This window comes from Falco naumanni, chromosome 12, assembly GCF_017639655.2.
Source record: "Falco naumanni isolate bFalNau1 chromosome 12, bFalNau1.pat, whole genome shotgun sequence".
Lineage (NCBI taxonomy): Eukaryota > Metazoa > Chordata > Aves > Falconiformes > Falconidae > Falco > Falco naumanni.
In genome coordinates this window covers 8,048,084-8,074,625 of record NC_054065.1, presented here as the reverse complement: position 1 = coordinate 8,074,625, position 26,542 = coordinate 8,048,084, and the positions used below count along the sequence as shown (strand labels likewise).

Here is a 26,542-nt window from a genome sequence, read left to right as displayed (position 1 = left end):
CTTACTTTTTTTTTTTTCGTCACTGTGCAGGCCTCATTGCCAGAAAGAATTAATCCAAATACTAACCTGAAGACTTCTATGAACTAATACTAAACATTCCTATCTTTATCTTCTTAAAATACATTTTTAGTAAAACCTGACCACTAACTCTAGCAAGCTGTTCTCAGATGTCAAGCTTACTATTTTTCACATCACCTGAAACATGGTCTTGTGTCTCTAAAGGACCCTTTCTGAAGAAACAGTATGTTAGCATTCATTACTGTAACCCATTGATGTATATTTTATTTGTGGGCTTAAAGTTTTCAACCACTTTTCTTTGATGCAATGTATAATCAGTAGTAGTTAAAAGACTACCTTAAAAAATGGAAGCCTCTGAACAAATTTTGTGACAAACCATCAAAGGAGCGCAGTTTGAATTAGAAGTCTGAAGGGTAAGAAACAAACCGAATTTGAAACAACTGAGGTCTCTAAGAACAATGGCAGGAGTGGGGGAAATCTCTACCATTAACACTGGAAAGCTTAATTTGAAATAACTATCAGACACAGCTTCTTTGTTAACCTGGATCTGGAATTAAAACTACTGATGCTCTCCATCTTACACCATCTTATGGAAGGAATCCATAAAAGGTAACATGAGAAGGCTAAAACCCATGCTATGTACAGGCCATACTTACACTACAAAATGTACCATCATTCACAAATTAGAAAAGGCTGAAAAATGCTTCTGTAGGCAATTTTCATTTATTAGTAATGGGAATGTTTTATGGGTACCTTATACTTTAGAACAAACATGCATCAAGCATTTATCTAATATTTTTATTATACTTAATGCTAAATTTATGTAAATATAGGTTACTAATGAATGACTAGAAACTAGAAAACACAAGCCTTATTTATTCTTACTTAATGGATTAAAACAGCTACCAGTCTACAGATGGAAAAGTTTACTGCAAATCCCATTCACTTTATTTTAAAAATAACATAATTTCAAAACCTTTTGAAAGTCACTTGCCTCCAAGCAGTCTTTTACATCATTTCAAAGCTCGAGTCCTTGAGCTTTAAAAATAATACTTAAGTTTATTATTCCAAGAAGGAATTCCACTGAAAACTCTCTTTCAGTGTTTGAACAAGCATTGATGAAATGGGGGGCAAAAAGTTCGCAGCATTGCTGGCAGTCACAGAAGCAATTTTATCAGTGCTCCACAAAATTCAGATTCAGACAACAGACCCCTACATAGTCAGACCTTTTTAAGTAGACAGGGGCAGGCCTGTCATGGAGTGTGGGAAGTCTGCCAATCCTCAAAATCAGCAGTATAGCTGGGAAAAGGAGCCTGAACTATTGCAACACCTTAAACCAAAAATACAGAGCTCATAAATAGTTCTAAACACATTTAAATTGAAAGTAATATAAAATTTTAGTTCTCATTAGCATTTCCTATGTATATCAATGAGAAATGTTAATATAACTCCTTGGAACAACCAAATACTGTATGCACTTTTTTAACAGCAAAATTAAAGATACAGAAAAAAGGTCTTGCATAACACAAAGATAAAAGGTTTCCTTCTGAACTTAGCTACTGTTAACATTTGCACCTGGTGCTTACATAATTAAATACAGAAAACAACAATTGTACCCTAAGAAAAACTTAATTAGATTAGGCATGTAGTAACAAATGCAAAATTACCATCATTAGTATGTCAGTGTTCTACAAATGGAAATGCTTAACTGCCAAGCCTACAATTCTCATGTCTGATTTATTCCCACAGATGAGGAGGAGACAGCCATTTGCACACTTTTGTAATTTCAGGGCAACTGCATCCAGGGGAGATTTGCTCACAAAGGAGCAGGCAGGAGCACTCCTGTCATCTTGACTCTCTCCAAAAATTCAGAAGGTGTACTTTTGTTTACAGAAGTTTTGTGGTACAAAAGCAAAACCAGGTTGGGCAGCCTGGAACAATCTAATGAGTCTACAAATCTCTTATGTGTCCTGATCCTCCATCATTAGCCTTGTGGACTGCTTCACAGGCACCTGTTTTTCTCACAGAGAGACATTGTGAATGACATGACAGCTCACCACCATCACCCACCCCACCCACCGCAAAGCAATAGGAATCCTTTAATTTCAGGCTTAAAGCCGTAACAACAACAACGAAAGACTCCAGGGAAAAATGTTTCAATGACATAACGGTATAGATAGTGATGCACTGGAAAAGACTGCCTACAGAAGTTGCACAGTCACAAGCAGGAACACAAAGAAGTTACCAGGAGCAACCTAAGCAAAAGTGATACTGTCTGATCCAGTCTTGCTTTCTTCTGATTATATATAGAATCTTTTAAAATATTTTGAATACTTTTACCCAGACCTACTAAAGATCAGCAGCTGTGATGCCTGTGTGCAGAGTCACATGAGTGAAAGAAATTTTCCCCACAGTTATTATAGAACAAGAACTTTCCCAGTTGTCTTCTACCGTCTTAGTCAAGGGGAACAGTGCTCACAAATCTTCAAATCCCAGCACCAAAAGAGATCAGACTCAGTATGACTAAATACAACCAGGTACATCATGGTTTTGTGAACCCAAATGTTCTGTTTCACATGGAATGGACACACTGCTGTAAGCCCCAAACTTACTCTTAAAAGTTTGTAATTCTCTAAACACCAAACACTTTAATTTCTCAGGAATTTATGTGAGCTTAAAATAGGTATTTAAATGCTTTATATTTTTCATCAACTTCCCTCAATTACCAAACCATAAATACTCCCTGAGTATTAGGGCAATAATTTGCTCTAAGAAGCTCCCAGAGACTACAGCAGCCTTCCTGGACACTTCATGCCTGTGAAGTTATTTAAACTTTACCACTGAAACTGTGAAGCTAAACAAATCTTCCTCACAGTGTCTTCTCTGGCAGGGCAGGTATTTAACTAAACATGTCATCTAAAGATAGACAATATTTAAATTGCTGTTTGATAGCAGTTCCAGAGGATACCTGATGCAACTTGTTCAATAAGAAGTATTAGGTTTTAAATAACATAAATGAAAGAAAACCTCATAATTAAGAATCCAGATTGCTTTGAAAAAACATACAACCCTATGCCTGATGGCAAGCCTGTCACACCCACCAGCATGGACTCTTTGCCTTCTTCCTGCTGCACTACTAAGAGCCTGCAATCACATCTGACCTTCCGTTTATTAAAAAAAGCCAGAGAAGCATCAGGCAAAATTGTAGTCTGACTTTACACTTTACTAGGTAGTCAAGAAATGAAAAAAAGAAAAAAAAAAGAAAAAAAAAAAGTCTTGTTCATGAATTTTTGAAGCAAAATTCACATGAAGATAGTACAGGGTATCGACATGATTGTTTCTTGAGAAAACTATAGATACAGAAGGTTACCCAGCTGTGTAGCCATGAAACATATTTTTCTTGATTAAATAAGGAACTATGGCAACCAAGGGTACTATGGCCTCACATATGCTGCAATAATGAGACATAATGAAGGGTCTTCTGGGAGCTCTCCCACAACTGTTAAAATTTTATAGCATTAAATTTGGGAATTAATTTTGAAAAAGAGAGAATCCTATTTAATATTTGATGTGCATTGGTATTTTTTCCTTGATATGAAACAATTTCCTCTCAACATCCACATTCTTTATGTCTAAAAAAATTCAACTGCTCCCACTGAATCAACTCCCAAGGGAGAAGAAGATAATAATATTGCATATGAACTTTACAGTATTTGCTTAGTATATCCTATTTGCAGATATCACCTTCTTTGAATAATCATATGTTTGCAATTTTCCAGCTCCTGATGAAAAACTGACCTGTCATCAGAGCAAATTTCCCTCAAACTCACATATGATTGTGAGTCTGTGTGGTGTTATTAAGAATATTCTTTTTTTTGACACTCGTTCTACTAATTATCTATAAACTTATAAATATATAGCAGGTCTCATCCCAGCCCACAGGGAGGTCATGCTACTTTTCTTTTCTGTAAAAAGTCACTTGAAATAATTGTCCAATAAACCTGTCAATTCTTTGTCCAGCTGTCATTTCAAGGGAGAAGTTTTCTGCTGAATCTTTTGTTCTCTGGGAGGGCAGGCAGTCCTGGCTGAAGCCCTAATTGCTTGTAAGCCCAAAGAAGAGGCTACATTCCACCACAGCTGGGTTATATCTGGATCGAACAAAGGCCCCACCCTTGAACAAATAATCCCCGTGGAGAAATTACTGCCCAATCATCAAGGGTGAAGAAATGCAAAGAAGGTAGTAACACCAGGGGTTTTATATCCTTTTACACCAACGACAATACTGCCTTCATTCCTAAGAGCAATGGAACAGCAGACAGGGTGACCACCATAGTACAGCTTGGTCGGGCTAACCATTTTAAATCAAAACTGTGACTAAAAGATAAACGATGACAACTGTAACTGTAGGCTTTCATAAGCTTTTTCTTCACTTAACAGCAACTCTGAAATTGGCAGTTCTTTCATTTGCTTGAGTAATGAATTCACTTGGCTCGACAAATTACTGCCTGTTCAGAACACTTCTTCCCTTCGTCCCAGTAGAAGGTGGTGAGAGGAAGGAGAATGGGTGCTACCTGCATTTAGGGGCAGATTACATGATTCAAGATGAGAAGGACTGGTGACTAAAGCTGTGATTAGGATATGGCATAAGAGCAAAGCTGGAAATGAAAGGGCACGGGCATGAGATTCAAAGAGAAAGAATCTCAGAAATTGGCCTGAGACTAAACTAAACCATTTCCCAGTAAAGAAATCAGACAGCGAGCAAGGAGCAGAGAGAAACCATGAGTGGCTAGACACAGAGACTAGTTTTTAGAAGTAAACATTAAGGTTAGAATTTAGAAAGAGGACACTCACTCCCCGCACCCCAAATGTTTGAGAACAAGGTCTCACATTACAATCTGCCCAGCAGCAGATGAAGTTATCACTCATCTCTTCCCCTTTGCACTTGTTTCCACACCCATCACTCCTCTCTCAATCAGCTCTCCTCTCCTTAATCACATCCAAGTAAACCTTTTTAAGACCACAATCAGAAATTTTCCAAGTAAAAACTCTCTCTAAAGTCAATCCCCCTTTAATACGTAAATTTAGGCCACCAGATTTTTGAATGGATGTAATTAAGGGAGCAGTAAACTGTAAAATGCAGGTAGTGGGACTGGGAACAAAAAGTAAAGATGAAGGTGGGAATCACGAGGTGAATTTCAGTCTGGTGATTTATAACGTTGCATTACATCCACAGTTGATATACAAGTTCAACTTTGCAGAATCACTTGGAATCTACCAGACCTACTTTTTGAAATATAAGGACTTCCATTTCTTTACAAAAATTAGTCCCCTGTTGTATAGCTTGAGCCTTAAAATTAGAATTCTGACCTTAATCTCTGAGTTGTTGGTGTTGGTTTGGGTTTGGGTTTTGTTCCTTTTGGTGATGTTAACACCATTGTTTTAGGGAAGACAAATAAATTACCTATGAAATCTTTAGTTATGAAATCATATACCAAACCAGTAAGTACCATAACAAATACTGGTTTGCAGACCAGAGTTTCAGTACACAAAAAGTAAAATATGGGCTTGCTTAGAACAAAGAGGATGACTGAAATGAAGTTCCAGCTGGAAAAACAGTGCAATTGCACAGTTAGAGGCAATATCATAATACACATATGCATAGAGACTGCGAGCCTGCAGGCAACTTTAATTTTGGCACTTCCTAACTTTAAGTACTTGGTTTTGCACCTTAATAACATTCTTTTAACATTGTGTGCATATAATGCACTCATAGATCACTCAGCCAAGGCATAATTGATTTAATCATCCACATTTGTGAATGATTTGTGAAGCTTACATGAGTTAGCTAAGTTGCAGCCCTGCCCAATAAAAATTAAAACAGATGCCTCTGTGAAGCCCAGAGAAACAAGCTGATAATGTAAAAGGAACAGACTGAACTTTAACAGGAGAAGTGTGACAAAAAATATTTTGTTCTTTGCTACTGTATATGTAGCCAAAACTACAACACTACAGATCTGTCAGTCCAAATGGCAAAAATATGATTTTGAATTTTAAAAAGCTAAATTAGCTTTCAAAGAAACTTGAATTATAATCCCTACACATGACAAAGCATTTACGTAAGAACAAGGAGAAAGATGTAAATAAGGTGAATTCGTAAAGAAAAAACCAACTCTTTTACACATAATTATAACGTAGCCTTTTAATGGAAGAATCATTGACATTCTTGTGCTGTTGGAAGAGGCTAAATTGGTCAATAATGAAATTAGATACTTTCTTAATCCAGAAGACTCTCTTGTTGTCATCAAAGATTTGAAAATGCTTTATTAATAACATACAAATTCAAATTAAAAGTAAACCGCCCTTCTCTAACAATATAGAAAAGATGCAAATAAGAGCAGTGAATTGTTGTATATTTAGAATTATTAACAGTAGTAGCCTCAAGTACATCACATTTTCCTATATTAAAATTTTGACTCCATTAGTGTAAAACCAGTTATCCAGCAGTATCTTACTTCCAATTGGTGGTCCTTCTGCCATTACTTTACAGAATTAGCTATATAACCAATTAAGTCCTAATTGTCAGAAAGCTGCTCTCAGTAGAGTATGTTTTCTCTTTTTCCAAATATCATCCTGTTTCTACTCATGAAACCGGTACTAAAATTAAAATTCCACTTCTTTCCAAATAGGAATCAAAAATTCCTATTTGCAAAACTGATATAGGCATTATGAAACCCCAGTGAGTTATGCTTTGCCTTCAGAGAGCCGATTTTTGCTCTTTTCCATTTGGACCTTTTGCAAAACATACGGTTTCCTTGTCTTATTTTCCCAACTGTAAAATGGAAAAACATTACTTCTCTGTTTACAGAGCAATTAGGATAAATGCACCAAAGGTCTGTGGAGCATTTAGATTCTGTGATAATAATGCTCATATGGATGAGGTTCATCATGTGTTTTCTTTCATATCAAAGCCATCCTCAGCAGTTCCTGTCCCTCATTACTTCACAGCGTGGTTTACTATTCCCTCACTGTAACTGACTTTAAAAATGAAGTCTAAATTGAATATACAAAGTCATTCAGGCTAAACTTGAAGCCCTACAAAGGGCTGGGAGCTTTTTTATTTGTTTCTTAAATCACAGGAGCTGTCTACTTCATAGCTTGCCACATGGCATTAGAATGAAAATTAGCAACTGGAAGCTGCATTACCATTCAATATTATCAGTTTAAAAAGATGAGCAACTGCAAAGACAGACTTGTACATGGCAGGTTTTCCACTGATGTCTCTTAAAAATCAGTTCCACCTATGTAAGAGTCTTAATCCTTTGTTAGAAATCACCATATTTCATTTTTTTTTATTATGCCAAAAGTTCATTCCACTTCATACTGTCCGTTTGATTGAGGGTTCTCGAAACTGGAAGGAAGATAGGCACACAGAAAACAAAGAAGGACCGATCTTTCCAAGATTCAACTATCTCGCCAGCTACTCTGCTGGAGATTTTCTTGGCTTTTGAAAAGCTGCATGTTATAATCTGTAAGCATTTTGCACAGAACAAAGAACTTCTGAAAAATGTGATCAGCAAAGAGCGACTCATAAATGAGTAGTGAAGCTCCGAGGAAAGAGCAGAAAATTTGAAATAGAAGGTAGAGGTGAATGCAGACCTGATTTCGTAATCCTTCATCCTATGTGGCAAGGAGAGAGTTGTAAATTCTATAATATCAGTAATTTTGATACTTTGTTTTTCCTTGCCTCTACAGTTTAATCCTGGGTTTTATTCAAGATTTTCTTTGAAAGTATAGCGCCTAAGAAATAATTGCTTTCATTAAAACCAAAAAGAACAAACTATTGTAAATTATTTCCATTATGGGATGTAGGGCATTGAGGGTGATGACAACCTCCAGTCCCCGGCCTTTGGGGAATGGGAGTTTTTCCTGCCGCAGTACATCAACAGGCAGAGTTACAGCTTTGGGAAGTCTGTCTGGGGAGGTGCTAGTGTTATGCAACGTCCATATTTCAATTAATTGGACACACACCTATTTTAAAAAGAACAACCATCAAGGATCAGTGAATAATTGTTGCCATTTTTCTATTCCAGTTTTCCATGTCTTGCTGCTCACACCTGTATACACACTTGATGTAGAAAGTAATGAGCTTGGGGCTTAGAGATACTTTCAAGGAACTCTACTGATTAAGATCTTTGGTTTGTATTTAGGCATACTAGTGTGAAAGCTTCAGTAAATGGGCTGATATTCAAAAGTGCCTCGGATGTCTACAAGTCAAGTACCTCCATCACTCCTTTATGTCCTTTCTTCTATTTTAGTATCAGGGGTGAAAATAAACAAATGTGGTTTTTAAATGTTTTAAATTGCATTTTACATTTTCCTCTTACTGAACAGTCAGTACCACTTGATACAGGGCCAGGAAAATAGCCATAGACCTTAAATATGAAAAACAGATTTAAAACCACCACCATCTCATTTGAGCCTAATAAAACATGTCTTTACTGCAGTGCTCGCTTCATTCTTAGCTCAGCAAAAGGGACACGGTTGAGACGGTTAAGCGTAAAACTGAACAACTTTGTCAGGTGTCCCAATTAACAGATTTTTCTTTAAGGAAACCTATCAAATGCTTAATTTTAAAAACTGTCTCCTGTAGACTGGCACATATATATACTCAAATGCCTGACTTACTGTATTTTCATTGTAGCACACAGCCACGTGTCACTTCCTGCACTCCTAGACTCTGTTTTCACGCTGAGAGCTGTGCTCTTCACCTCCAGCACCTCCAGCTGCAGGGGGAGAGTCTCAACAGAAGTATCCTAAGATGCCTGAGCAGCACCTCAGTAAATGAAAAAATAATTGTATTTTCTGCATGCAAGACACACATGCAAGAAATGTATGCATTTGCCTATATGTGGAAAAAGTGTTTAACATTTTTAGAGCATATGTCCAATTCACTTTAAAAATGTACCATTAATCGCCTTAAACATCATGTGGTATCTGTGAATTAGGGAAGGTTTGTGATCACTCATCCTGCTTTGCAGCTCTGTCCCATAACATGATAAGAAAAAGAAAAAAAGAAAGAAATACATACCTTACATAACTCCCTGCCTTTTCAGCTTGGATTTTTATCAAAAGCACCTTACATTTTCAATGACCATGAACTAAAGGTCTTTCCCAGTCTAACAAAATTAATGCCTTTTTATTATTATTTATTTACATACACACACACACAAGGCCTGACTTTCTGAAAGGACTGCAAGATTCAGTCACAAATATATATGGTGGCATGCATATATATATGTATGTATATAAGAAAGCCATATATATGTGTATATGTACCAGAAACTGTATGTTCATTTTTTAGATGTGGGTACACAACACTGTAGTTATCTCATAACGATTTTAAACAAAATGAGGAGAGTCAGTGTGACAGTCTAAGAAAGAAAAAGGCCTCACAATTAAGCTGGAGCTCAGAGCGTTGTGGACTCAGCACTCAGTAACTGATGAGTGAATAATAAAACACCACCTTCTAATGCCTAATTAAGTCAACACAGCAGCAATGTTAAAAAGCTGAGGATAGCAGCGAGTAAGTGTGCCCAGACACAGTAACTTTTAGATTATTTTAATGACCAAAATATACAGTCATGTCCCTATACCAATGGCTGGAAGAGGCACACGACTTTAAAGAATCAGGCTGAACATGTATTTTTAAAAAGTCATGGTTAGCAGAAGTCATTTATGTGCATCAATAACTACATGTACACATTCCAAACTTAACACCTGATCACATACCTGTATCAGTTCCTGTAGACAGCAAAACATAATTTATTTATTTTTTAAGTAACTGCTGGAAAAGTGTAATTAACAGGATACAATTAGGCAACAACTAAGAAATACTTAAAATTAATCCAGAGACTTCCTGTTTATGATTATTACCCATAGCTATAAGAATGTATAAAATAACTGGAGAAAGGAAGTTAGTACCCTATACAGCCAAAGAGCAAAATAAGTATCATATTTAAACAAAAACAACAACAGAAAAACTCAAGTAGAGCACACATTTTAAATATAATCCTGGCAGCTTGGTTTAAGGGTCCTTTGAAATAAACTATGCTTATTTATTTATAGAGCTGTCATCATTATATCTCTAGATGCACTACAAAATGAGAAAACTCACTAATTCTAATTAAAGCTGAATTAAATCTCACATGGAAATATCCACTGCAATAACAGAAGGCAAAAAGCAAACATACATACACAGATTGAAGAAAGAAAGAAAAAACATTTCAAGAGTAACTGACCTGTGAAGAAAGACTTTGCCTACATGGGAAGTTCAAATAAATTCTATAAAAGTGGATAAATTACAGAGAAATCTGTTTGCTTTGATCTGATCCAACAAAAAGTTCATAAATAATAACAAGATTTTGGGCTGAGCCAAACACTTTGAAAGGGTTACAGTCTACCCTGAGCTACTGGGCTACCAATGGAACTAGTATTACAGCTGTACAGAAGGAAATACACCTAAATGCATAAATATTAAAATTTTAATTGGCTGATGTACTGTCACAGTGGGGGAACTTGTGGATACAGCCCTCTCAAACCCACTCTATTTACAGAGATGAAAAAGAACAGCATGCAAATAGTAAAAAGAGATAAAACATTTTAACAACCCTACAGAATTGCAGCAGCAATCTTATAGCAGAAAGGGATTAATTAGCAACAAAGGCAAATGGCCATTTGCCTTAAATTATCACTTCATCTACATGATCATTATTTGCTAGGAAAATCTTTGTACCTTCATGCTATTATCTAAATACCTAAGATATGATGATGCAGTGTACAAAGCAACCGAAAGCTTTTGAAGATAGTTGAAATCCCAGATAAAGCACAATTGGTTCCATGAAGCAGTTTGTGGCAAGCACACCCCAATCTGACAAATGCATTTGACATGACACAAGAACATGCCAACAGACTGGCATTAAAAAATACAAAATAATAATGCTTATTTTCTTGATGAAAGAATCCTGTCAGTGATTCTTTCCTGAACTCTTTCTTCTACTCTCAAGGGATGCATTCATGTTACGTACACGTCATGCACAAATTTGAACTTTGGATTTAAACCCTTGCTTCACTTGCATTTAAATTATGTAAATATCAAGACCAAGTCCTGTAAAATCCAAAACAGAGAGCATCTCATCCTATTTCAGGATAAAACAGGCTTGTTTTCTTCCTGTTACACATTTTGAATGGGCTAGCATAGGGCCAGTCTAGTATTTGAAGTATTCTCCTTTTACATTGCTATGGGGTGCTTTGCAAGTTGTCTTATACCTGCCTCCAAACTTCTTGTACAACTTTCACTTCTCAGTGTCATGAATATTCATTTGCCATGTAAGCTGACATCAAGTTACTAATCAGACAGTGCAAAATTCCCTTTCTTCTGGTAGGTTTAACCATCAGAAAGTGGCTGGAAATGGTTAGTAGTGTACCTAAGTCACGGCTATGAGAATAAAAACTTTATCTCTACCCAAGCGGAGGGATGTCAAGAAAAGATACTTGTGTCAGCTGTTCCTTCCTGCCACTACTGACTGGATGATCCCCAGCTTTTTGATCTCCTTAGCTTGCAATTAATTGACAAATAGACAGGGTGGCTGGCAAACACCAGTGACTTCACAGCAGCACCCTATCAGCAGTTATCCTTGATTTCTATAGCATGAGCAGCAGCCACGATGGCTATGCTACACACCTGCTGTAGCCATGTTTGAAGATTAACTACTCCACCATCAAGCTGGACCCAAATGGTACAACCCAGCTGCTCAAACACTGGTATCTGGTGGTACTTCAGCTGCCCCAGACACAGTGACAATGTGTGACCCCTCAAGCTGTCATTCTGGAAAGGTGCAGAACCCCACTCAACCGTGTCCAATCTGCCAGCTCCATGCCTTGGCGAGCCCACTGGGCTGATGTGACATTGTAGGTGAGCATAGCTGCTAACATTTTGAAGTGGTATACTGACCCTCGCACAAAGTCCATCTCCTGCATCACGTGATTTTGTGCTCAGGCTTAGCAAAAGATCCCAGCCATTGAACAGCTCATTTCCCTCCTGATAAATCTGTTTTCCAGGATAGAAGTCAGTCTGCAGTAATTTCTTTCTAGCAGGAGAAAACACTTTTTTTGCAACTATTATAATCTAAAGGCAAACAAAGAAGGCAAGTAAATCCCACTTTCAAAATGGAGTCTACCCAATAACATACAGAGAAACTCAGTTCCCTATTGCAATCATGAGCACAAGTTCCCCCTGCCGTAACAGTTGCTTAAAATGACATGTCTAAAAACTGTATCTTGGCAGACTGGAGGGGTAGGTCTGGTCTACATTTAAGATATGCTAACATACTTATGGCTATATAGGAATTAATCTTTTCCATGCCAGCAAAAGCCCTAGAAAAGACATAGTTACACTGGCCAAAAACAGAGAGACAGAAGGATGGAGAGAAACAGAGAAGCAGACAGATCTTTTGGGGCAACCAACTTAAATTGGGTCCAAACAATGCTTCCAAGAGACTGTGAATATAACCTGTCTCCTCTCAGAGTTTTTAAAGACAAAATTACCATTTTCAAGTACAGAGCTGACAAAAATTATGTTCATAACAGGACACACTAAACGATGATGTCTCCTTCTCCAACTCTAGCATAAGCAACAAAACCTAATGAGGCAAAAAACCTCAAACCCTACCTTGCTATTTTAGATACACCTTCAAATTTAAGGTCAAAAAAAGCATGCCAATCTGGAAATCAGCATGCAACAAGAACTTGATTACAGTCAGCAAATGAAGTAAATGAAAAAATGAACCCCAAGGAAAATAACTGAAAAAAGGAGGTGGGGACAGTGGGGCACAAAACCCCCCAGAAAATCACAGACTATCTGAAACCTTAAGGGGGAGGAGAAATCTCAGCTCTTGCTAACTTTGCTTTAACATAGTGCATGGAATTACATACTTTCATTCGTTGACATGGCTGTAAAACAACGTAAAGGAAAAAAATTACCACACAAAATAGGGCATTTCAATTTCTTAACAGCCAAAACTTCATGATACATTTTTAAAAGGGGTCATTTTTCCTCAAAATATCAGATGTTTTTTCCTTATTCCCTCCAAATGTAGGTAATTTTCTTAATAATTTTCACATTTGCACCGTTGAACATAATGGGACAAGTAATACACGTTGCACAAATAAGACATAATGCTCCATGCAAGTTAATAGGACCAGTGAGATGCTGAATGTGAGATAAATCTAGACCTGAAAGCGAAATATGCCTCCTAATTAAAAATCAATTATTAAAACCAGTAAAGAATGAAAAAGAAAAAAGGCTCCCTCACCAAACTCATAATGAAACCCTGGAAACTTCAGTTATTTGAAAAGCAGAAAGAAACCTTCGACATCTATATTTAACTAAAGATTCTTCTAAGACTCTATTGTGGGTTTCTCGATTTTATGATTAAACAGTTCTGTGAAAAATAGTTTCTGGTATCTTTTGTGCTTTTATCTCTCCATTCCAAATGGTCATGAAAATGAATAGACAGCATTTAAACAGGGAATGCAAGAACAAATCATTACTCTGGCTTTGGGAAATCAAAGTACACGGATGCCCTGATGTGGCTCCAAGGTGACACAAGGATAATAAGCTGCCACCCAAAACCACCAGCACCTAAACTTACAACCAAGTGTGCTTTGTTTACCAATGTCGCCCGTTGGGTTCCTCAACAGTTCTCCTCCAGAAGATGGTTTTAACATACACATTGAGGTGTTCAAATAACTATTTCCAACTAACTTGTGTTAAATTCTGGAAAGATTTCAAATACAGAACAGCTCAAAAGTAGCTCAAAATCACTAAACCTGTTGCATGAGCTTGGACAAGTGGAAATTTCTGGTTTTCATTTTATGTAAAACTAAGGTAAGTATTCACGCCCCCAGCAGTGACAGAGAGATTAAATTAATGAGCATTACTGAAGAGATCTGAATCCCATTATTGGAAAGACTACACCGGTAGTATGCATTATCATTAATATTCAGCATCTGCAATCAAAAGAAGGCTTTGCTGTTTACGTATATAATAAAATTTTAATAATTAACCAGCAATTTTTCACATGGAATGCTACCACAACATCCTTCTGAAAAAAGGCAAAAATCTATCCAGAATTTAAAATCCAAACCCCTTCAACTGGAAATGAAATTTCCCTTCTACAGACAAACGCACGTTGCCAGCAACAAGTCATTTTTCCAAGAGGCAGGGGCTCCAGGCTTCATCTGCCTGCAGCAGGCGGGTGGGCCATCCAGAGGTGCCTCCATTTTGTGCCCCCCTGAGCAAGCTCCAGCCCGCAGACCCTGTGCAGACTTCCCCTTCTTTGAAAGGGCACGGCCAACACATGCACCCAAGGATGGAGCCACAGATGCCCGTGTCAGCTGCCCAAACTTGGGAGTACTTTGGCAACGAAATTCTCAACATTTTTCCTCAAAAGACTCCAAAAACCTAAGCGAGCACACTACAATGGAGCGTTGGCCTTCCTACCCAAGGGTGGCTCATGGAACCTCCAGAGCACAAACGCAGACCCTCAACCATCAACGATCAAATTCTAAGCCTCTAAACAGTCATATTTGGTATTTTACCTGCAAGCCTGAGCACATGGTGTTATCCTTCTACTGGAGGTCCTCCTTGGAGAACCCCTGGGGGGCTACAGGGAGAGCTCCTCGAGGGAGGGTGTCAGGCTGCCCCGCGCCGCCCACAGCCAGTCACAGCCGGTTCCACAAGGGACTGGCCGTGCACAGGAACTCAACCCGCCACTGCAGCTTCCCGCCACCGCTGAGGAAACCTACTTAAGAAATGGCGGTGAAAGGCCAAAAGGACACCAGGGCAGGAGGAGGGAGAGGAGATACAGAAGAGAAGGTGCAGAAGCGCACTGCCTTAGCCTCCTGGGCTGCCACCACCTCAGCCTGGCCCCAGGGGACGGGAGGGAGGGGGCCGGGGGAGATGTTTTTAATTGCTTGTCAATTAACTTGATTGAAACTCCCCTGCTTTTTACACATAAAATACAGAAAAAAATCCCATCTTGACCTATGATATGGGCTCACCCCATCTGCCACAGAGGGAGAGCCATGTTATCTAGTGCCTCGCTAAACTGACGTCAACTTTTGAAGTATGCCAGAATAAATACCACGGAAAGTCGAGCCACACCCCTGCAGCAGCAGCAATGCTCTAGGAACCTGATTAGAATTTGAATATTTGCATTGATTATTTTTTTTATTATTATTATTATTATTATATATTTTTTTTATGTTACCAGCTGGGAGCAAGTGCTGGACAGGAGGTAGGTGAACGGCTCCACAGCAGCATGAGCGGCTGGCGAAGGATTACCTTTTCAAGGATTATCTTTTAAACAAAGAAGAATTTGGTATACTGCAAACAGCTAACTCGAATCAAAAGAAACAGATTAATCCAACAGGATTACCAGGTAAGGCTTCCCTGTACTTTAATGTCCAGACACACAGCTGAGAAACATGAACAGTTTTATTTAGATGCCCGCGTGCAGTTGTTAAGCACCTTTCCACGGTCCACAAAAAAAGGGCTGTCTGTTCAGTCAAGGCTGTTAAAACAAAAGCTTTGACAACTTATCCTCAAGCCTCACAAGCAACAGCATTCCTCTGTCTTTTTACAGAGCCCTTTCCTTTACCCTTGCATATGTAAGCTCTGATCATCAAGTCCTTTTAACTCTAGCCAGGAAGAAAGATTAGTTGCTGCCTGTACTGCTCCCGCACTGTGAAATTTCCAGAAATGAGCTCTTTTACTTCCCTCTGGGAGGCAAGGGAAGTCACAGAAAACTGAGATCCAGCTCTTCATGTTGGTTTTTTTTCCTGAATTGTTAACATTCATGTAAGCTTTTACGGCCACAGTACTACAGTATTGCAAAAAGCAAAACAGCATTAATCGACTGAAATAAAATATCATCCATATATTTGGAAACAATACATACTATATGCACTTGAGCATGTCTGTATTACTAGAGGACATATAGGTAGCATCTCTTTTACATGCATCAAAGACTTGTTTTGAAATCTACTTAAGTATTCTGCCAAACAGAATGGGGGTAAGCAAACAAGTATATAAAAAAAGTACAAAGATAAAGACTCACTAATTTACTAAAATGACTTTTTACTGTGGTTTAATTATTTAACATTTTAAAAAACTGTTTATTTAATGCCCATTCGAGATTCCCTTCAGGTAAGTTAAAAATCCTAAATACTTATGTTGTGTTTAACATAAGGCAGTCCAGTTCCTTCATACAAGTCAGCCCTAGCCTAATCCCACGGGGAAACTGGACTCAGCAGCAGTCACAAACCCTGCCGCTTGATGATATGAATCATTATGGACTTTGGTTGAGTTTGCCCATCTCATAATTTTACATTTCTACCTTTTGAACTCACCACATGTTGTTTTATAACCAACTAAACACTACATTTGTTCAGCATATATTTCACATTTAAGAACAAATACAGCATTAAGGAAAGACTCACCTCCTCCACCACCAAGCAGGCTGGAATTAGCTGCAAGAAGAACAAAAGGAGAATCGTTAGCATCGAGCTTCCTAAACACAGATGGAACTGAAACAGATGATGTTTCACCAGAGATTTTCCATTATTTCAGTAACTTTGCCACTCTTCACTTATCAAAAAACATCTATTGTAAAAACAATCAATTATGTAAATTGTAATCAGTCTTTACCTTTGCAATATTTTGCAATCTTTGAACAGAGAAGCTAATAAATAAGAGTAATACAATTATTAAAGCTAATGTGTTGAACAGCTTATGAAATGACAATCCAGAATTTATAATTCTATAAACCACATTCCTTTGTGATTACCAAATTAAGTACAAGTCTTTCATTTTAGAGAAACTTAAGTAGACTTTGATGCAACTTTTGACTACCTCCCCTTGTCTTCTATGACATGGGACCTTTGAGGAGGATGATGAGAAACCTTGGTCCCATTGATATAAAAGGGTGTTTTACCATTGTATGCAATTAAGTTGGGATTTCACTCAGTATGCTTAATTGCCTCTGCACTGTAACCATCCAGCTACCCAAGCCAGAAATGGATAAATCACTTATGGAAAGCAATTTTCAGAGCATGGTGATACAAGATGGTCCTTCAAATTAAGCTAGTACAATTGGAGCCATGCCAGACATTTTCCCTTCACTGCCTAGGCAAAAACAGAAGGAAAGACTAGGCTTCTAAACCTGCCCTTTAGATGTGTGGAAGAGAAATCCCTGTCATATAGTAATATAGATAAAGCGCAGCATAAAAGCAAGAGTATAAGGGTTGGAAGCAAGTATTTCTTACTGCTTGCTGATAAGTAAAGGAGAAGCTATATCTAACCATTTCCTGCTGTAAGACAAGGATAGATGGCAAGATACACAGAATAAATCTGGTATTTTCTAGTATTCAAACTTTTTACTGTTAGACATTATTGTTTCTGTGATTTCCCTCCACTTCCTAAATAGAAGACTGTAAACACCAAAGTCCCTGCTGTTGTTTTTACCATCACTTGCTTGAGACTTCTAGCAAAAAAATGAGTTACCTTTGTCTTCATCATTTTTTTTCAGATATTCTAGAAACATCTCTGACTTATCATCCCTTTCAGCTCAACCACTTGCAGCCAGCTGACACTGTAGTAAAACTGTCTTTATCAAAAAGCTAATTTTTTCCATGAAAGTAGCATACCCAAGATCTCTGATTTTAAAAGAAACATATACCATTAATACTATTATCTTACAGTGAATCTATAAGTAGCTCTATTTTATTCAAAATGCAATGTTCTTTAAAGAAATAAATGTGTAGCTGTATATCTGCATAGCTGACCATATCAAATCAAACTGCAAGCTACATACAGTTATCCATCCTAGGACTACTTGTTCCTACGCTGAGTGAGTGAATCGTTGAGACCAAGACCTAGAGAGATGTTGTGTGCATCTTTCTGATCCAAGTCTGGTTCTAATACTCTGGAAGATTAGATGGAGGAAAATGGGGCATTTTTTCTAAATAATCATTGTTTCTAAAACAAAGTAATTTGTAGCCATTTTCAAAGAAGTGCCTGATTGAAGATACAGAAAGATTGGAGCAAGAGGCACAGGCACAAAATGGAAAACTGAAAAAGAGGACAAGATCATCCATACCTGATAAACATCTCTATAGGCTATCCTCTATAAAAGTGCTATCATGGAATAAATATCACCATATATAAACCGCCTTTGAAAAAATGTGTGCAGACATACTGCAAAGACCGCCACTGAACTTCAATCTTTCTGAATTGACCTATTCTTGCCCTCACTGAAATTCACTATTAAAGAAAGAAACAAATTAAAAATAGGCCCACATATTTTTACAGCAGCTTCCAAAAGCCTCCTGTAACAGGCAGCATCACCCTCCCTGCAATATGAGTTTATCCAAGATAAAATTCAGCATACTTTGTATCAGAAGAAAATAAAAGTAACAAAGTGTCATCTACTGCTGTGAGTCTGCTGTTCAAGCTTATTCTTTTTGGCATCGTAGAATACACCTACAATTACCATTCTAATTCTTGAGTGAGTCAAACTCTAGGATTTCAGTTATTATGTTTGAGAGATTTGAGAGACACTGCTAAGACCTGCTAAACCTCACTGCAACCAAAGTTTCCACTGCTAAAATAGTTTCTTCTGACACTCAGCCAACATCCCCATTGAAAACTCTCATTCGATGGCTTCTCAGAGAGTTATGTTTCTCTCATTAAGTTTTGCTGACAATGTTCATCTTTCTAAAACTTGTTAATAACATATACTATAAGTCAGCATCGCACACTTCTCTATAGAAACAGCAAAAACAGTTGAAATAGATTTTTGGCTGCAATGCATCTACCACAGCTATTGAAATTGCAGTAATAATTTACAGGCACTGTTTTTTTAAAGAATTATGCTTGCATACTAGAAGGAAAATCAAACCATTTTCCTATGATGCAAGGAAAGAACACAACTGAATCATACTTACAATATCCTTTCCAGAAAGATAATGTGTCACTCATAGAGCAAGAACTTTTACTTTCAGATTTTTCAGACTTTACTCGAAAGGTTCAATAAAACATACCTCTCTTCCCATCTTTGGGAAAGCCCTACCATTAAGGAAGTAACCTGTCACTTAGCATCTTAGAAATACTTTTCCCCAACCAGAGCTTGGAGAGGAGGTCAGCACAGTCCCATGGCTGTAATCACATCGTATTACGTTGGAGCGAGCACGGCCTCACTTCTGAGTCCCTCAGTGTTAATCCACCGCTGCATTTTGTCCATCAGTGCTCCCAAATGACCAAGGCTTGCAAAACACTTTGAAAGGGGCTCCTGCTGTCGAGGTTCAACTATGGGTAGGTATGAGCAACCGGCAGTGGGATCCTAGAAGCTTTCAACCACCAAACTACACACAGTCCAAACTGCTCCCCAGGTTGCACCACTACACTGTGCATGTGCACAGCTCTCCCACCTAACTCAGGGCATGCCCAGCCTTAGGTAGCACATATTACAACATTTGTAGGCAATTAGTAAATCCGTCTTGACTAACCTCTTGTCCTTATTTCACAATTCCAGAACTGCACAAGATTCTGAAGTTATAGAAGACTTGGCGTGGGAGCAAAGAGGAAGTCTGAATTGCTACCAAGTTACCAAGGCAAAGAACAGTAAAAGAAAACAAACAAGCATAAGAGGGGTTCCAAAGGAATGTGAGGTAAAGATTTCTTGCACCTCATTTCATTCCCCATGTTACCCTTTCAAGTCAATTGGCCCAACCTTTCTAGATTGCCTCCTTACTAAGTACAGTGTACAATACATTCCTGGGCATTAATTCTGAAAGTCTGTTTACAATACAAACCTTGAAATATTATTTTAATAAGTACTCATTTTTACTAAGAGGAGTGATGACACAGAGTGGGCAGGCTGCCAGCAGACTACCTACTTCCTTGTCAGATTGAAATATTACACACATTGATAAAGCCCCATCCAAAACATCTCTCTTGGTGATGGCCTGCAAGAGGCAGCAGAGGTGAGAGCTCATATACTTTTAAATATTTTTTCTTGCACCAGTAACACAAGCTTCAATAAAAAAAAAAAAACAACCAATAATTACAAAAAAAAAGGAGGGGGGGGGAGACATATCTGGGGACCAGTTCCTGTGATGTACTTCAAATAGTAGTAGCTTCAGGATGAGACAGACCGCAGCACAGGAGATGCTGCAGCTCACCTCTGTTTATAGAAGGAATATTGAACTCTGCGTTTTGATAGGCAGATCTCATCTCGCCTCCACAGTCTGCCTCAGTACAGTGAAGGGAAATAATCTAGAAGTAGCAGCATGGCTTTCAGCCCTTTACTTCTAGATTTATTTTTGTTAGTACAGTAGAATCATTAGCAGTAAGAAGTGTTTCTACAAAGTTGAGTCTCATCCCTAAGAAAAAAATCCACTATAAAGAAATAAATCCACTTAAAAGAAAAAACAGCCTCTTATCACAGAGTATAACTATTTAGCCCTTAATGAGATGTTTATGACCTGAGATTCAACCAGAAGTTCAGTGTTTCAAGTGACCTGGCACCTCATCAGACTAGACTTTTATGCTTTTTAACATAGAGCAGCAGCACCAGGACAGCACTACTAAACAAACTCTGCTAACACAGGTCAGGTCTACCCAGAAAACTCCACTCTTGCTCTAAGAAACAAAAGTCTTTCCAAAACACTTCTGTGGGAAGAGAGGAAAAAAAGAGAAAAGAAAAGACTTGGAAGGAAAGAATTTAAAGTAAGCTTAGTTTCTCATTACAGAATGCCCACAATGAAATCTCAGGACACTAAAATGTACACATTTGAATAATGAATATACCAGCATATTTGACAAATAAGAACTGGACACGAATGTTTTAAATCTCAGTCTTCGTAATGAGTTAAGTCATATAGCTTTCCAACACTTTTTTGACTGTATAAGCAGACCAGAAACTCTGGCACAGGTCTTAACATTTTCCTCAATGTTCTCTTTACAAAAGCATCCCTGCCAAGAAGTAGGATTATTTGACATTTTGTGGAAACCAAATGAATGCTGAAGAAGTTCACCTCAAATGAAACTGAAAATCTTTCTGCACTGTAAGCCAAAAGGTATAAAAAGTGAAAAAGGATGTATGTACGGGTTGCTTAAACAGACATTTGCAGACACAGTATTATTTTTTCTGCTGTCAACTCTGCAGAATTTAGAAAATAGAAAAGATGTGAATACCAATTTTTGTGATGTCTCTGGAGATAACATGCTTTTAGCTTTGTTAACAACATAGCTGAATGACTCTGGTTACTTTTTGTTGGCATATACTCATCTGACAACATTTTAAAAACGTAAATTCTTCTGGGAGCATGTCTTTGTCAAGTATTAATGGCACTAGTAACTTAAATTGACATCTATGTCATGCAGCCATGCATCTGTCAGTATAATAAAAATACACTTTTAAAAGATTACTTGATATTGTCTGACTTTGGCAGCAGATGTTTGAGCTTATTTTGATGTAAAAAAGATTGAATATTTTTGTCAATACTTTCTAATTGTGAAATTTATTCAAGAAGACATCTTTATAACTGGCAGTGTTGTAAGATGCAAGACATTCTATTGCCTCAGACACCATTTTTATTCATCAATAAAACATCATAACAGGCAGCTGGTGAGCAGAGTACCAGTAATTTATGGAAGGGGAAGCTACATTTCTTCTACATGTTTTGTGAGACATCCTTACCTGTCACTGCATTTTGTTTGATCTTTTCTTAAGAAAGCAGAGAGAACAGAGGAGTGAGCTAACAACTGCACCTTATACATTCAACCATTTTTAACATGAGATGGTTTTTGGTGCCTTAAAGTAAAAAGCGTTAGGCTTACAGATCATGAAGTAATTTTGAAGTATACACAGTTAATAAAATACAGCCATACACAATATACTACAATATAGTCACCACTATAATTAACTTTACTCAAAATACCTCCTTGCACACAAAGCCACAGCAATCAGAAGAGGTAAAATAACATTATAATAACAGACTGGGCCAGATTTGAAAAGTTATGTAACTGCTTAATGGTGCAAAGCAGAGACTACTTGAAATTAGAAAACCATCCAGCCTACAAAATAAGGTTGACTTCAAACGTTTAGGTACATCCATAAGTACCACTATTAGCATCTTCAGACACCTATATGCCTTCTGTAAATACAGCCTTCTGATACTTACTCAATATGGAGAGTGTTATTTTTATAAATATATATATATATATAACCTGCATGCAACTGTACACCAGAAACAGCTCCGTAATATGGTTAGCAGCAATTTACATAACTGTTTTCTACGATGCAGAAGATTTCTACAAAAAAGTTGCTTCTCTCCATACCTGAAAAAGGCTTTTGCCACTCTGGACTAACACCAAAGGGCCAAACTGGGGCTGAATCCTTTGGCTCATGCACAAACTGGAGCCTCATGTAGATGGCTACACTCAGAGTGCAAGGGCAGTGGGTCAGACCCCCAGAGGACCCACTGCTCTGCGCGCTCCAGCCCTGACACCACGGCTCCTTGGAGCAATCCCTGCATTGGCCAAAGACCTGGCCTTGAGCCACTCTGCTCCTGAAGGCTCCTGAAATGCTTCAGAGTTTACCCAGATAATTTTGGGGTTTGCTTGCTTTTAATGGGTGATTGACAGCACATCATACTCCTCAATACACAAAGACTTGAGATTCCATGTATTAAGAAATCTCCTCTTATGCCCATAAAAAACCTCTGTAAATAGAAGCGAATGTTAGTAAAAATCACCAACTTCAAGCTCTCTTTCTAAATAGCCAAGATGTCAAGAAGCATGACCAAATGAGTCCAAACAATTCAGTTTGTGAAGCTTCCACTATCTGTGTTAGCAAAACAGATGATGTGGGAGACAAAAAAAAAGGGACTGAATTTTCAATGCCTTACCTTTTTCTCAGATACTGAATATGTACACTACAAATTTGTCCTGCTTTAAAGATAAATAAGACCTAACTGAATGCTTTGTGCAATTAAAAGTACATGCTTTATAAAACGGCTTCGTGGTTTACTTGTCATACAACTTGTGCTGTTCTATTCCCCCCTCACAAATTCTGTATTGAGAACAAACTCTTAAAAATAAATTTTGCCATCTTTGCAAATAAAGTAGTCATTTATCTCCCACTTCAAGCTTGTAAAGGGTATTTCATAGGTAGATTAAGGAAACAAAAAACATCAGCATACTAATAAGTGCTCTGGAGTTGATGCTGTCAAGGAAATTGCCTTCACAACAATCTGAATTCAATAAGGAAACAATAACTGTTGAAACTTTTCAGTTATTGTTCTCCTTATAATACATTACCAACTCAATATATAATGTGTATTTATGCAAGAAAGCTATTTTTAGAAATTATATATTATACCCATTAAGCTCAATCAGTCCTATGCAGAAAAATCTCTGAAATCTGATATGAAGAGGGGAAAAAAAACCCGAACACCAAACCCACAAAAACGAATGCAGGCAAGGAAGCAGCCAGCAGCAGCGTATCAGTGTCCTGTGAAGGCAGTATAGGTATAAGCACACAGCTATCATCTGGCATTTAAAATTTAGAGTACATCAGAGGCATACCTTCAAAGTAGAAGGAGAAAAAATGACAGGTTTTTACCTTGCAGTGAAATACACTAATTGCTTTAATGCAGAGTGAGAGAAAATTAACAGAAATTGAAGTTGACTAACACATACTGAGGAAAACACATGAGGGAAGGCATTTGGCCTAGAGTACTTCCTAAATGGTGCTGTATAAACTTCCATATGGACTGAAGATTAGGCTCCAACTTTAATAGGAGCCTAAATTTTACATTAGCCTGAGGACTCTAAATCACCACAATTGCTTCTTGGTAGGGAAGTCAACCAACCACAGCAAAAAAATGTAACTTGAAAGAATATTCAAAAAAACAGATGAACTCATTTTTAAGAATGGTATTCATCATGAAAATCTTCAGTTCCAAACACAACTCCACAAAACATTTCCAGGTGAAATCCCACAAAAACTTCAGTTCACACATTCATAGCAATGAAAATAATAGCCTTCATACCCATCCACTGGTATTATTTTCAGCTAGACAGAAACATCTATTCCAAATCAAAGGAAAGAAAGCGATGCAAAAGGAAAAGGTTTCCCGCCAGCACCTTGTGAAGGACAGTTAGAAGAACCTGTTTGATGAGGCTGATCTCATCCCTGGGAGGGAGAACACAGACCTGTTGAATCAGAAGCTGTAGTTTGAAGGGAGGAAGCTAGAAAAGGCTAAAACTGGCTGGCAAGCACAGAAACGTCCATCATCATGTTTTGTGTGAACCCCTTTGCAGAGTTCACACTTATCTCATTTTTTTTCTGGCAAACGGGAGAAAGGTGCAAAGCAGGAATAATTTCATTCTGAAACACAGGTTGATAAATTGTCACACACTACCAGATGCTAAAGAGAAAGCTATGAATTACGATTTCATCCATTTTGTGTGTCAATTCGTGGTTTGCTCAACCACTTAATGTTGCCTTCTAGATCATCAAGGCAGTTTAGAATACAGCCGAGTTGAAACATAGAACAACAGGAACTTATTTCAGGGGAGAATAATGAGGAAAAAAATATTCAGGTCTACTACAGCCAATTCTTCATCTCGTAATTTGGGCCATTTGTGTGGTTTGTAAATGTAACATTAAAGGGAATCAAAGTGCTGTAGTATATAATTAATCCATTAAAGTCGAGTCATCACCAATATTTAAAAACCTACGCAAAATAGAATAACAGGTAGTCCTAGGTTCTACCTGCACAATTAGAAAAGTAGTTTTGGTAGTAATTCTTTCAAAATAATTAGTGAAATTTATATAATTCATGCATCTTTTCAGTATCCCAAAGGCACGAGAACATGTTATCTGGAAAACAGAAAAAAAACCCAGAATGAATTCTTTGTGATTTCTTTGCGCTTTCTTTGCTTTTATCTTTTCAAATTTACAACCAGCACTGAACCTCCCAAAGTCTACCTGTACACAAGAACACTACCCTATGAGCTTTTTTGTCTTTTTTTTAATATTTTTAAAACATTGGTATGGTACTTATGGTGTAGCTATTCATAAGATTTAATTTCAATTTCCTTCACAAGGAAGTAATTGCATAATATTTTACTTCAAGAGGGAAAACATCTGATTGGATAAAGTTTTAATAAAGCAACAATTACGCTCTGCAAATCAAAAAGAAATCAAAAGGTGATAAAAGCTAACATCTTTCAGTCTTAAAACATTAATATTCAACATTCAGGCTACAAAACAATAAAAAAATCTACCTCATTATGAAACCAAAGGCAACTGCTGAAAAGAAGCTACCTGGGGCCTTGCCCCGACAGCAGTACGCGTAGGGTAACAGCAGTAAGAGGTACCCTGTGGTGTAGGCACACCCTGCGGTGCTTCTGATTTACTCAAAGGCAGTCTAAGCGAGGTCAATCCTGGCTGCAGCTGCAGGGCTGACCTCAGTGGGCGTGTTTTCAAATAAAACTGAGTGCCCACACCACTGTTTTTTCTTAGGGTATCAACACTAATGAACAATATTCAGTTTAAAAAAAGAAAAAGAAGATGAAAAAAGAAAGGAGGAGGGGAAAAAAAAAAAAAAAAAAGGCACACCTCATGCCCTGCCAAAACAGCCCTCGCATTTTTTTCCAGCTAAGCAGACAAGACTTCACTTGCAAATTTCGCCACAAAGTTAGAGGAAGGCAAGGTGTTATTGCACTGTTTTTGCAAGAGCAGCCTGGAAGGAAGGTTTTGACAGCGAATTACAAGCTCCTGCAAGCAACTAGCGCAGACATGTAGGATTTAAGGAGCCTGCAAGTAAAGGATTGAAGTAAGGTCTACTTTAAAATGTATCCAACTGGGTGAACGTAACATGCTCTGCATATGGACGTGTTGTATAACCTCTCTAATGATCCTTTCTCTACATATCCTGAAATTAGAACCAGCTCCCACTGTGGTCAGTGTGAGCCACATTACAGAAGAAACAGAGAATCTGGTTATGTATTTTACTGTACTTTTTTTGTTTTCAAGCACAGGCCCAAACTGTTGCTATAGGGCTAAATATTTGTATAACTATGGTCATGTATTCCTTTATAAGGGAAAGTGGAACTTAATAACCTCAGTATTTCAGTCAAACCAGGAATAATGCTTGCAGTAAAATATGGACTGGATGTCTCACACAGTGCCTATGAATATTGTCTCAAATCTTTGTGTACTGTTGTCAAATACACTATCCATACTTTATCTTAACTAATTCCTTAAAAAAGTTACCATCTAGAAGCTGAAAAATAAAAGAAAAATAAATCTTGAGAAGACCATAAAAGGTATTAAGAATACAGTGTAGCCATCAACTTACTCTATCAGAGAAATCAGAAATTGCCCCTTTT

At 37.7% G+C, this 26,542-nt stretch overlaps 1 protein-coding gene across 2 annotated transcripts in view; it reads right to left on the bottom strand.

The window, feature by feature from the left end:
- MACROD2 (mono-ADP ribosylhydrolase 2) overlaps positions 1-26,542 on the bottom strand; it is an 893,250-nt gene that overhangs the window by 681,759 nt on the left and 184,949 nt on the right. For both annotated transcript variants that reach the window (XM_040612354.1, XM_040612355.1), the window contains exon 4: positions 16,579-16,608. In XM_040612354.1, the coding sequence (XP_040468288.1) occupies positions 16,579-16,608 (30 nt within the window). The remainder of the gene's footprint in view (positions 1-16,578; positions 16,609-26,542) is intronic.